The 12,444-nt window shown below is 41.9% G+C and overlaps 1 protein-coding gene across 4 annotated transcripts in view; it reads right to left on the minus strand.

The window, feature by feature from the left end:
* Positions 1-10,877, minus strand: part of SAMD13 (sterile alpha motif domain containing 13) — a 32,593-nt gene extending 21,716 nt beyond the window's left edge. Inside the window, exons 1-3 of one of the 4 annotated variants that reach the window (XM_067467797.1) lie at positions 10,795-10,877; positions 5,798-5,919; positions 767-851 (exon numbers count right to left, since the gene is read on the minus strand). In XM_067467797.1, coding sequence (XP_067323898.1) covers positions 767-819 — 53 coding nt within the window. In that variant the 5' untranslated portion in view covers positions 820-851; positions 5,798-5,919; positions 10,795-10,877. Of the gene's footprint in view, positions 1-766; positions 852-5,797; positions 5,920-10,615; positions 10,714-10,794 lie in introns of those variants that run through there. The other 3 variants (XM_067467796.1, XM_060771580.2, XM_060771581.2) reach the window with 3 other exon arrangements.
* Between the last annotated feature and the right edge of the window lie 1,567 nt (positions 10,878-12,444).

A 12,444-nucleotide genomic window follows, 5' to 3' on the forward strand; every position in this document is an offset into this window, starting at 1 on the left:
AGAGCCGATGTGGTCTATCAAATGCAATTTTCTGAATCAGCACACCAAACAATCCCAAGAACAGGCCTGAAAACAAAGACACCAAGGCACCCACTTCCAGGTGCCACGTGGAATGGCTCCGCTCAGGGGGAGGGAGGGGGGGAGGAGGAGAAGCAGAAGTCAGGAGGCTTGTTGTCACATCTTTCATGAGTCGTCAGTCTCTTCCCTCCTGACATCCCCGTTGCCTTGGCACTATAAGAGGGTTTCGCGAGACCAGTCACTCTATTTGTCATAGTGTAATAACGGTGAGCCTGTGGACCATATTTTAGTTCTTAGGGACCACTGTTAGTCCACAAACCACAGGCTGGGAACTACTGATCTACCAATAGCTAAGTAAAAGCAAGAACAACCACAAAATTCTTCAAGTACCACAAAGAGTATCAGTGCAAAATGAAGGTAATAATACTCACCTATCCTAAAAAAATTAGTTGGAAAGACTACTGAGATAATGGGCACGAAACATTCCAAACAGAGAAACTTATAATTCAATCATAATGTTTCCAAACTGAAAAAAAAAACACTGATGGTTTCTGGAAGTGGGAACAAGCTCAAGAGCTCCCTTCTTCCATTTTTGACCTCTACAGAAAAGTAAGCTAAGCAGTAGTTTGAAAATAGTTTACAGGCAAAGCTTGAAAATTCCTCCTAGTATTTTTTGGCTTCAGTAAGGATTTAGACTGAGCTCCAACAACTCAAAAGAGCCATTTATGACATATAAAGGACAACTTACTTTTCTGTGCCCAGAGATCCATTTTCCTTGTTTTCCATATCAATGGACAGCATGGGGAGGTTAGAAGTGCCTTTTACGTCAGGAACTAGATCAATAAAGAAGAAAGCTGCATTCACTCATAAGCTATAAGCAAAAGAGCAATGTAGTGTTGTGGAAGTTTCCAAGCCTTGGTTTCCTTTTTAAAAGATTGGAGTAAATACATATCTTCCCAATTACAAAGCTCTAAAAGCAATTTGGGTGGCTTCTGTCTGGGGCTTTGACACATTAAATAGCTGTCTTGTCAATCAATAAGAAGGATGTGTGGTCCAAACGACTTGGTGCTAAGGCACCTCAGTATGAATCTGCCTTACCCTGATTAATACTGGGCAGCTTATGGCAAGGTATACTCTCTAGAGCAGTCATGGGTAAACTTGGGCCCTCCAGGTGTTTTGGACTTCAACTCCCACAATCCCTAACAGCAGGTAGGCTGTTAAGAATTGTGGCAGTTGAAGTGCAAAACACCTGGAGGGCCCAAGTTTGCCCATGACTGCTCTAGACTATGTTTCCTAGCTACAAAATGGCTACACAAAAGATTATGCCTATGAATACAGGTTGGGTTTCAAACTACTATACAGCTTATACTATGTACTCATGTATAAGTTGACCTCTATATAAGTTGAGTGTAGGTTTGGGGCCAAAAATATGGCTTTTGTAGTGACCCAAGGATAGGGTCATTCTGCAGAGTAGGAAACACAAATGCTGTCTAAATCTAAATATGGTCCATAGGCTTGTCGGAAAAGCCATGTCTTCAATTGTGTATGGAAGGCTTGGAGGGTGGGGGCTAGCTTGATCTCCCTTGCAAGAGCATTCCAAAGATGGGGGGCACCACTGAGAAGGCCCTCTCTCTCGTCTCCACCAGCCGCACTTGAGACAGAGATGGGACCGAGAGGAGGCCCTCCCCAGTAGATCTTAAAGCCCAGGCCGGTTTGCGGGAAGAGATGAGGTCTTGAAGATAGGCTGGACAAGAAGCGTATAGGGCTTTATAGGTAATAACCTGCACTTTGAATTGGGTCCAGAAACTTATCAGCAGCCAGTGGAGCTGCTTTAGATGCTGATATCCATCCATCGCTAATCACCCACTCCCACAAACTGAGAAGATATATTTAAACAGACATTAAAGGTCACATGAAAATCTCTGCGGGATCACAACAAAGATTTGAACTGAAAAGACAGAACTTTGAATAAACATGTATAGGATTGCGCTATGAAACTTTCACATTGTGGTGCCAATCCTATGCAGATTCACTGGCATTGTGCCAATCCTATGCTCTGTAGGAACTAAGTGTGCTGTAAGAAAATTCATACACTTGACTATGACTGGAGACTAGGGTTGGATTTTCTGCTTTGCCATGGAAACCCATTGGATGGTCTTGGGCAAGTCACACAATCTCAGACCCAGAAACTCACATGGTAGCGTGGCCTTAAGGCTGCCACAAATCAGCAATGGCATGAAAACATACAACAGCAACACACTGGTGGGCAATTGTTTTGTTCCCCTCCTATGCTTAAAAGGAACAGATCACTACTAAACTGCTTTGCGCGCACACATCATTTTAGAAAGAAAATCCCTGAAAGTATTCACTAGTTAAAATCGCAGTATACTGCCAATATTTTAGAAAGCTGTGAAGTCTTTTTTAAAAGAGAGAGAAAGAGAGAGAAGACAGACAATTAAAAACGTTTATTTTGAAAAACAAGATTATCAAGGTGAAGTAGAGCTGTCAACTTATTTGTTCATAAAGCAGGCTGGCAAAGGAATTCATGCACAGTGAAATAAGATCCAGCTGGCAGAAAAAGAAGATCCCAGCTACTACAGTATAATATTCCAGCCCACACAACCATGTGAGTCACAGCAACTGTCTTCAGTGTCATGCCTGATTTTTAAATGACACTGAATTCTCTATGCCCACTCTTTCTGATAGGATTTTTATTAAAATTGCATTCAAACTTATAACCATTTGACTAGATATACCTATAGTTACAGAAGAAATGAACAAGAGGGAGGGAGCTATATGTATTTAATGACATGTGTGACATTAAACACAAGGTTTGCTAAATAGAAAATGGGCTTTTAAGTCTCCATCTTTTAGGACTGCTTGTATCTCTCCATCTTGTCCATGCCTAGCATTATTTTTTAAACTTCAATTACATTTGGCCCAGCCATAGTTTTTAAATGTGCACTGTACCTTGCTTAATGTTTATGCTATTTGTGTATGTGATTTATTTTTTTTTAATTGCTTTGTATTGTACCTGTTATTGCTTGTATTGCTTGTATTGCGGGCTCGGCCTCATGTGAGCCGCACCGAGTCCGTTGGGGAGAAGGTAGTGGGGTATAAATAAAGTATTATTATTATTATTATTATTATTATTATTAAATCAACTCCTATTTACATATAATAACCATATCATAGGGTTTTACTGCCCAGTGGCGTAGTGGGTTAAAGCGCTGAGCTGCTGAATTTGCTGACCGAAAGGTCACAGGTTCGAATCCGGGAAGCGGCGTGAGCTCCCGCTGTTAGCCCCAGCTTCTGCCATCCTAGCAGTTCAAAAACATGAAAATGTGCGTAGATCAATAGGTACCACTCCGGCGAGAAGTTATGGGCGCTCCATGCAGTAATGCTGGCCGAATGACCTTGGAGGTGTCTATGGACAACACCGGCTCTTTGGCTTAGAAATTGAGATGAGCACCAATCCCAAGCCAGAGTTGGACACGACTGGCCTTAACGAAAGAGGAAAATCTTCACCTTTACTACTACCAAGTGGGTTTACACAATTGAGTGGGATTTGAATCCTGGCCCAACACGCAAATACTATGGGCTTCTATTCCCACTTGTATTAAGGAATTAGTTCCTTTACCAAAGAGAGAGAAAGAGAGAAAGCACATTTCAAGGCGATTTTCCTGCTTCTTGGCAGGGGGTTGGAAGATACTTAAGGCCATCCAGTCCAACTCCTTTCATCAGGGCAAGAAAACGTAATCAAATACTGTTTACCCACAAGCATAAAGAAATTACATATATTAGAAACCAACACTTTCTCGTTACTTTATTTTCCAGATCACCAGACTGGGCCACAGCAACAGAGACTGTGAAGGGCAGCGCATACATTTTTCCAGAAAGACGCATAGGCCAGGTCAATGCACCAAAAAGGAGGGAGAGGAAGAGCCCAAGCTAGGGCTTTCTGCTGTTCCTCCTTAAGACAAACTGCCAACATTGCTAAAGAGAAGGAAGAGGAGCATGGGAAAATGAGGAGGAGGAGTTTTCTGTTTTGTTAAAATAACCACCAATGAGAGGAATCATCACGGTCACCACCTTTGTGACTCCTCCCAGGGACTAGCCTTAGTCCCTGGGGGCCCTCTCTACTGGCCAGCCGCCCGTGGACATTTCTTGGCCAGGATGCATGATGGCGAACAAAGCCGGTATGCACTCTTCTTTCTTCTATCTACCCCATCTCCCTGCACACCTGCCCTTTCAGTTTCTCTTCCTTATTGCCCCATCATCTCCTCCAATTTCACTTCCTTCTCTGATCATGTCATTGATCCTGCCCTTCACTCTACCAATAGAGTGAACATAGCATTGAATGAAACATGCAGAATAATCACAGGATGTCTTAAACCTACACCTGTTGATAAACTCTACAAGTTAGCTGGCATAGCCCCCCAATGTGCGATGGGAAGTTGCTGCTAAATGTGAGAGAAATAAAGTTGAACACTGTGAAAGCCATCCACTACATGGCTGCCAGCCTCCTCCCAGTAGACTCAAATCAAGGGAAAGCTTTATGAGAACTACCACTCCTCTTGGCATCCCCCCAGCAACAGCAAGGGTATCCCTCTGGGCAGCTAAACCAGGAAATCCCAACTGGATGACTCCCCCATGAGGATCTTCCTCCAGAGGCAAACCAAGAAGGGGCAACTTGGAAGTCCCTGAACAGACTCAGAAGTGGAGTGGGCAGATCAAAAGGCAACCTAGCAAAATGGCACTACCTAAAAGAATCCCGCAACTGGTGTGACTGTGAAGCAGAACAGACAACTCCACATCTTTATGCTTGTCCACTATGCCCTCCCTCATGTACAGAGGAAGAATTGTTGGAGGCTACAGACAATGCCATTGCTGTTGCCCGTTTTTGGTCAAAACATATTTAGTTGCCTGCGCTCCTTCTGTGTTTATCAGTTTCATACTAATTTATGCAATGCTTTTGTTACGATATAAACACTCTACCAATTATGAAGTGGCTGCTGGACTGGAAGAAGGTGGGAAGGTGACAGCTGCGGCACTCTTGCTCATTTATTCACAGGCTTCTCTGAAAATTCCTATAACAGGCGTGGGCAAACTTCGGCCCTCCAGGTGTTTTGGACTTCAACTCCCACAATTCCTAACAGCCAGTAGGCTGTTAGGAATGGGGGGGGTTGAAGTCCAAAACGTCTGGTGGGCCGAAGTTGCCCATGCCTGTCCCATACAATACAGGTGCTGTGTTTTATGTACTTGTAAATATGGGTATTCCAAAATCCGGAAGAATCCAAAATCCAAAAAGCTTCTGGTCCCAGCATTTCAGATAAAGGAGACTCAGCTTGTATTTAGATAAAGGAGACTCAACTGTTTACATTCTGCAAACTTTTGCATTTCTCAAAAACTTGCTGGTTCCTCATATTGTGGCTAGATGAGGACCGGCTTTCAAAGCCTCATTGTCAATAATATACGGAATGATAGAAGAGGAAGAAGAAAATAGGACAAAATGCACGTGCAAAACTTCAGGTTGTATGTAAAACCTAAGTGCACTTTCCCGAAATTAGCGAAATACTTGCTAAAGCACTTGGGATGCATGTTAGAATCTTAATTTTATCTACAAATTAGACAAAAGAAAGACAGCACCTGTCAAATACGGTGCAGCAATCAGAGAGAATAATGTCATTTAAATCCTGCATTATTATCACACACCTTCAGAATGTTCAAAGTGCTTCATTTCCAAGAAGATGATAAAGTAGTTCAAGATTTTCCATACCTTGGCTCAATCATTTATCAGAATGCAGTCCAAAAGGCTAGGCAGTGAAGAATGCTGATAGAAGGAAATCAACTCATTGGAAAAGTGGTGCTGGGGAAGAGTTCTATGGATCCCATGGGCTGCTAAAAAGACAAATAAACAGGTCCTAAAGCATCAAGTCTGAAATCTCCCCAGAAGCGAAAATGACTAATCTGTGACAGTTGTACTTTGGACATATAATGTGAAGGCATGACTCATTTAAAAAGACAATAATGCTTGGTAAAATAGAAGGAATAGAAAAAAAGACAACTATATGACAGAGGGATGAGCTCAATCAAGAATGTATTGTCAAAGGCTTTCATGGCCAGAGTCACTGGGTTGCTGTAGGTTTTTCGGGCTGTATGGCCATGTTCTAGAAGTATTCTCTCCTGACAATGTATTGTCGTAGGCTTGGATGGCTGGAATTACTGGGTTGTTGTAGGCTTTTTGTGCTATATGGCCATGTTTTTGAAGCATTCTCTCCTGACGTTTCGCCTGCATCTATGGCAGGCATCCTCAGAGGTTGTGAGGTTTCACAACCTCTGAGGATGCCTGCCATAGATGCAGGCGAAACATCAGGAGAGAATGCTTCTAGAACATGGCCATATAGCCCAAAAAACCTAAAACAACCCATTCTCTCCTGATGTTTCGGCTGCATCTATGGCAGGCATCCTCAGAGGTTGTGAAGTCAATCAAGAATACCACGGTTCTGAATTTGCAGGACCTGACCAGGTTTGATGAGGATTGACTTGGAAGTCTCTCTTTCAAAGGACCACCATACAGTAAAACAAAATAACTTGACTGGAGTTAACAATAAAGAATGGTGAAATGGCTTTCCTAAGACTCAGCTAATGTGGTAGATTTATTTATTTACTTTATTTATTTACTTTATTTGTATACCGCTGTTCTCAGCCCTTAGGCGACTCACAGCGGATATTTATGTTAAAATATCCTGGTATTTTTTGGTCCGCTCTGGTATTTTTTGGTCTTTTGCCCTACCCATCACTGGAATGTGGCTCCCAGAAATTGCTCTGAAGCTGAATTTCAAAAGTTCCCCAACTTTTTCCTATGTGAGTTATGGGGCAAAGTCAAATTTGAATGATACTGTATTTACTCAAATCTAATGCTCACCTTTTTTGGCTAAATTGCCTTGCCAAAATTAGGGTGCATATTAAGGTGAAGATAAAGGTTTCCCCTGACATTAAGTCTAGTTGTGTCCGACTCTGGAGGGTGATGCTCATCTCCATTTCTAAGCCGAAGAGCTGGTGTTGTCCATAGACACCTCCAAGTTCATGTGGCCAACATGGCTGCATGAAGCGCCATTACCTTCCGCAGAAGCAGTACCTATTGATCTACTCACATTTGTATGTTTTCGAACTTCTAGGTTGGCAGAAGCTGGGCCTAACAGCGGGAGCTCATCCCGCTTCCCGGATTCAAACAACCAACACTTTGGTCAGCAAGTTCAGCAGTTCAGAGGTTTAACCCGCTGCACCACCAGGGGGCCAGGGTGCACATTAGATTTGCTTAATATGGCAATCTTAGTGCTGAGCCAAAGCAATAGGGAAAGTTGCTTCAGGAGTAACTGGAGCTCCTATTTGAGGGATGTCATCTGTAATTTAATTTTCATAGCTCAATGCTATATAATCCTGGGATTTGTATTCTGGTGAGACATCGACACTCTTTGGCAAAATAGGCTCAAGGCCTTGTAAAACTACAGCCCCCATGACTCCATAGCATCAATCCAGGGCAATTAAAGTAGATTCATTCTATTTATTATTTATTTAGAGCTTTTATAACCCGGTCTTCTCAACCTCCGAAGAGGGACTCAGGCCGGCTAACAGCAGAAAATTCAACACAAATATAGTAAACATAATAGCATCATAATACATTAATACAAAATACATTAAAATACAGATCATACAATATCATACAATTACAAAAGCCAGGTCGTCTACAGCAGAGATGCACCCAAAGGTTTCTTTTCCACTGCTGAAAGCTTTGGTGCTCTAACACAATTGTATTTAGAGGCAGCAACTATAATGGCCATATTACAAAGAGTGCACCTTTTGCTACTGCACATTGCATTAATTAGCAAATACTTTTTTGGTTTCAGGGTTTTGAAAATTGAGGTGTGCATAAGATTCACTGGCGCATTAAACTCGAGTAAATAAGGATTTCTTTGTTTATAATTTGGTCTCTTTGATGGCTACACGATTACTAGTATACACAAGAATAATATCTGTGAATGAAAACAAATCACAAGAAACACAAGTTTTATTTGGAATTAGCTTTCCTGTACAATAGCCTATTTTCGTGAAAGCTTAAGTCTTTCATGTTAAGTTTCACAGAAGTCACCGAAGACTTTCATTTTGCGGTTGGACTCTTAAAATGATACTGCCATTGGCCAATCTCTTGGAACTTATGAGGAAGTTAAATTTTAGAACATGACACATCAATCCTCAAAGGGCTACCTAGAAATACAAATATCGGTTCTGGAAACATTTTTCCATAGTTCCAGATTGGTGAGGGTTTTGGATTGTGGCAACAGTGAAGGAAAGTCATTCTGTGCATGTTCAATTTTCTTAATAGCTATCCAAAACTAATGTCTGCTATAGAAAACAAGATTTTGGTGTCAAGCCTGGGATCTGTTTATCTCCAAGGAGAATGAGATTTTATATTTAAGAATGTACAAACACTTAGAATTGATGCATTTAACACTGTTTTAACTGCTATGGTTCAGTGCGCTGGGATCATGGGAGTTGTAGTTGTACAAGGCAGTGACATCTCCGGACCATCCTCTGTTCTGATATCAGCCAGCACGCCAATGCCTTAAATCAAAAAATAGTTTTCTAAGATCTACAGAGATACTCACAGGAACACATCAGCAAGCAAGAGTCCAAAAGCGGCAGGTTAAAACCCGGAACCTCAAGCCACAGCTGATACCTAATGAGAAACCCTCCTGGGCACACAAAAGACTGGGCGACTTAGAAGGCGCTAAACAGACTGTTCTTTGGCACCACGAGATGCAAGGCCAAACTTAAGAAATGGGGCCACAAAGTGGAGTCCACGACATGCAAGTGTGGAGAAGAGCAAACCACAGACTACCTTTTACAATTGCAGCCTGAGCCCTGCCACATGCACAATGGAGAACCTTCTTACAGCAACACCAGAGGCACTCCAAGTGGCCAGCTACTGGTCAACGGACATTTAGCATAATGCCAAGTTTTTAAAAAAATATTGTGTTTTTTTTTAAAAAAAAAATACATTACAATCATACCCCTGGTTTGCTTCTGATACAATAAATAAATAAGGTCTTTAGATTTACTGTCAGAGTAATGGTGCCTTCCCAAACTTTAACTCTCAGGAATCCACAGCATTGAGCCATGGGAGTTAAGTGGTATAAAACCGCATTAATTCTGCAGTGTAGATGCACCCTAAGATACAATGGTTTTCTTTTTTCTTTTTCAAAATAATTTTTGCTGACACAACAATAAAGACACAACAGTCTCATTCAGGCCCCTTCTATACTGCCATATATGCCAGGATGTGATCCCAGGTTATCTGCTTTAAAATGGATTATATGAGTCTCCACTGCCAGATAGTCTGGGATAAGCAGATAATCTGGGATCAAGTCCTGGGATATAGGGGCAGTGTGGAAGGGACTTCAGTTTGTTGTTCAATCTTGTTGTCAAAGCTCACTTACTAACAAAATGGGCTCTGCATGTTGTTTATATTTTGAAAATTAAAGAAAATCCATTTTTTCATGCCCGAATAACATTCTTTCCATCCTAATGCTTTTCAATTACCACTCCCAGCAATTCCAAAAAAAGTGCCTGGGTGTCCTTAAAAACAGGAAAACAACTTCACCACATGTTGTTGACCTATAACTTGAACACCCACAGACATGGGGCCAATTTCTGTGTTTCATGCTCTCCATCTGAACATATTGAACTTATATCTTTTGGGGGAACACACAATGCAAACAGGACAGGACAAGAAGGTCCAAAGATATCCTATTTGTGGGCTGTTTGCTACACTTTACGCCAAAGAAGCTTGCTTTCCGTCCATCCTTGAAAATGTTGTGAAAGATGGGAGTGTGAGAAAGAAAACACAATGTTATATTTGATTTTATTTCAACAAGAGACAGAAATGAGCCTATTTAGAAAAGTAGAAACACCGAGTGCATTGTCCTAAATCCCTAAACAGCGTTGAGCGAGGAAGCTGCAAAGCTTTTAACATCATTCCATGTGTCAGAACCGTCTTGTGATATGACAAAACTTCCCACATACCATTAGAGGCAAACTTTTTTTAAAAATGCAGCATTTCAGCCAGGATTTGGAAACGATTTTGAATAAACAAACCCAACACTAGCATTCCTCTCTCTGCAATGACAAGGCGAAAGGGAAACATTGAAAATAGTGAAAATATACATATGACACACAACAGTTTGCTTTGCAGGAATCGGAAATAGCTGGTGTTTCAATAAATGGATGGAGAAATCACTAGTTGTGTACTGTGTGTATGTTTTCCCTCCCAGAGTGTGCAGTAGTCCTCTCCCTGAATATGTTTCTTGATCCCTTTGGGAGCATCCTCAGTGCATCCCTCTTGCTCTCCCAGTTTTTGGATTGGCTCAATTTCCCTAAACACACTCCAACACAAAACATGCCTTTGGAAAGCAGCTGCTTCAAGGAAGCGCTCACCACTAACTAGGTCAGGAACAAAAGATCTGGGGAGCAAAATCATGGAAAGGAAGGGAAGCAGCCCACATTGCCCATGGAGCATGTCGCAGAGCTGACTTACCTTTCTTTTTCCTATACACACGCATATATATACATTGCCAGCAAAAGCCTGCCTTCCTCTGAGCACAGCAGCAGCCACATGCAGAGTTGCAACCAGAACCAACCACAGCCAATCAGCAGCCAGCTGTCAGGGAGGAAAGCATGCTGGGAGACGTAGTCCCCACCTTGCTAAAAACTAACCTGATGGGAATAAAATGTCTTTACAGATCCTCCATGGAGATCCTCCTGTTTGACAGCTGGATTTGCAGCTTGGAGCTGCCATTCCCAGCACACACACACAAGCACATGCTTTTGCATGCAAAACTCCTCTCAAACCAGTGGGAGCAGTTTCTCAGCAGATGCTGAAAAGTCAGCACATTCCTCTGCATCCCTGGTGAATGATTCGCCATCGATTTGGAAAAATGTACATACATTTCTTTTTTTTCTGAAATTAATTTTTATTGAAAGATTATATGGTTACATAGAAAGTGGGGGGATATTGTGAAGAAGATAGAAAAGTAGGAAATAAAATAGAGTAGGAGAAGTTGCCGGGATGTAGAGAGGAGGAAGGAGAGGAAAAAAATTAAAACATTATTTTAGAAAATTATTATTATTTTTTGAAAGATGCTTAACCCTATGGTGTGCAAAACCCCCTTCAATAAAAAAGAAGGGAGAAAAAAAAGAAAAAAAGCAAGGGAAAAGGAAAAACAATAACAAAAAAGGGGTATTTATTTATTTATCGTGTCAGGGGCAACCAGACAATTGTATTATGTTTCTAACAGAACAAAACAAACAGACAAAACACAAATTTTGCAAGATTGGTAGTTGATTCAATGTCCTTTGACCAGTATCTGGCCACTTGGAATGCCTCTGGTGTTGCCGCAAGAAGGTCCTCCATTGTGCATGTGGCAGGGCTCAGGTTGCATTGCAGCAGGTGGTCAGTGGTTTGCTCCTCTCCACACTCGCATGTCGTGGATTCCACCCTGTAGCCCCATTTCCTAAGGTTGGCTCTGCATCTCATGGTGCCAGAGTGCAGTCTGTTCAGCTCCTGTGTGCCCAGGGGGGAGTCTCTCATTTGGTATCAGCCATTGGTTGAAATTCTGGGTTTTAGCCTGCCACTTTTGGACTCTCGCTTGCTGAGGTGTTCCAGTAAGTGTCCCTGTAGATCTTAAAAAACTATTTCTTGATTTAAGTCGTTGACGTGCTGGCTGATACCCAAACAAGGGATGAGCTGGAGATGTCACTGCCTTGGTCCTTTCACTACTGGCTGCTACTTCCCGGCGGATGTCAGGTGGTGCAATACCAGCTAAACAGTGTAATTTCTCCAGTGGTGTAGGGCGCAGACACCCCGTGATAATGCGGCATGTCTCATTAAGAGCCACATCTACTGTTTTAGCGTGGTGAGATGTGACGAAAGCTGACTGGCACAACCTGGGGATCACAACCAGACACAGTGAAGACATCTGCCCTTGCGCTCTGCTACTCTGCTGCTGAGTATGCATGCCCAGTGTGGAACACATCTCACTAAAAAAAGGGGTGACTTTGATCTAGTCTTTGAAGATCTCTTTTTTTCCTGCATAAGTGTTGAGGATTTGCTTCCCTATTTTGGTTCTTCTTTAACCTCTGTTTTGTCCTTCAGGAAATAATCTGTGTTTTTCATTGTTTAAAGTAATGCTTGACTTTGAAGGAGAGAAAAATAAGGACATACGCTTCAACTACTTAACTACCGCAGCTTGAATTGTATATGTGAAGAATTGGAGACAGAAAGAAATACCCCAAAGAGAAGATTGGCAAAATAAAATACTGGAAATAATGAACATGGACGAATTAACTTATTGGCTATTGCCAAAT

The sequence above is a fragment of the Anolis sagrei genome, chromosome 4, assembly GCF_037176765.1.
Source record: "Anolis sagrei isolate rAnoSag1 chromosome 4, rAnoSag1.mat, whole genome shotgun sequence".
NCBI classification, from domain to species: Eukaryota; Metazoa; Chordata; class Lepidosauria; order Squamata; family Dactyloidae; genus Anolis; species Anolis sagrei.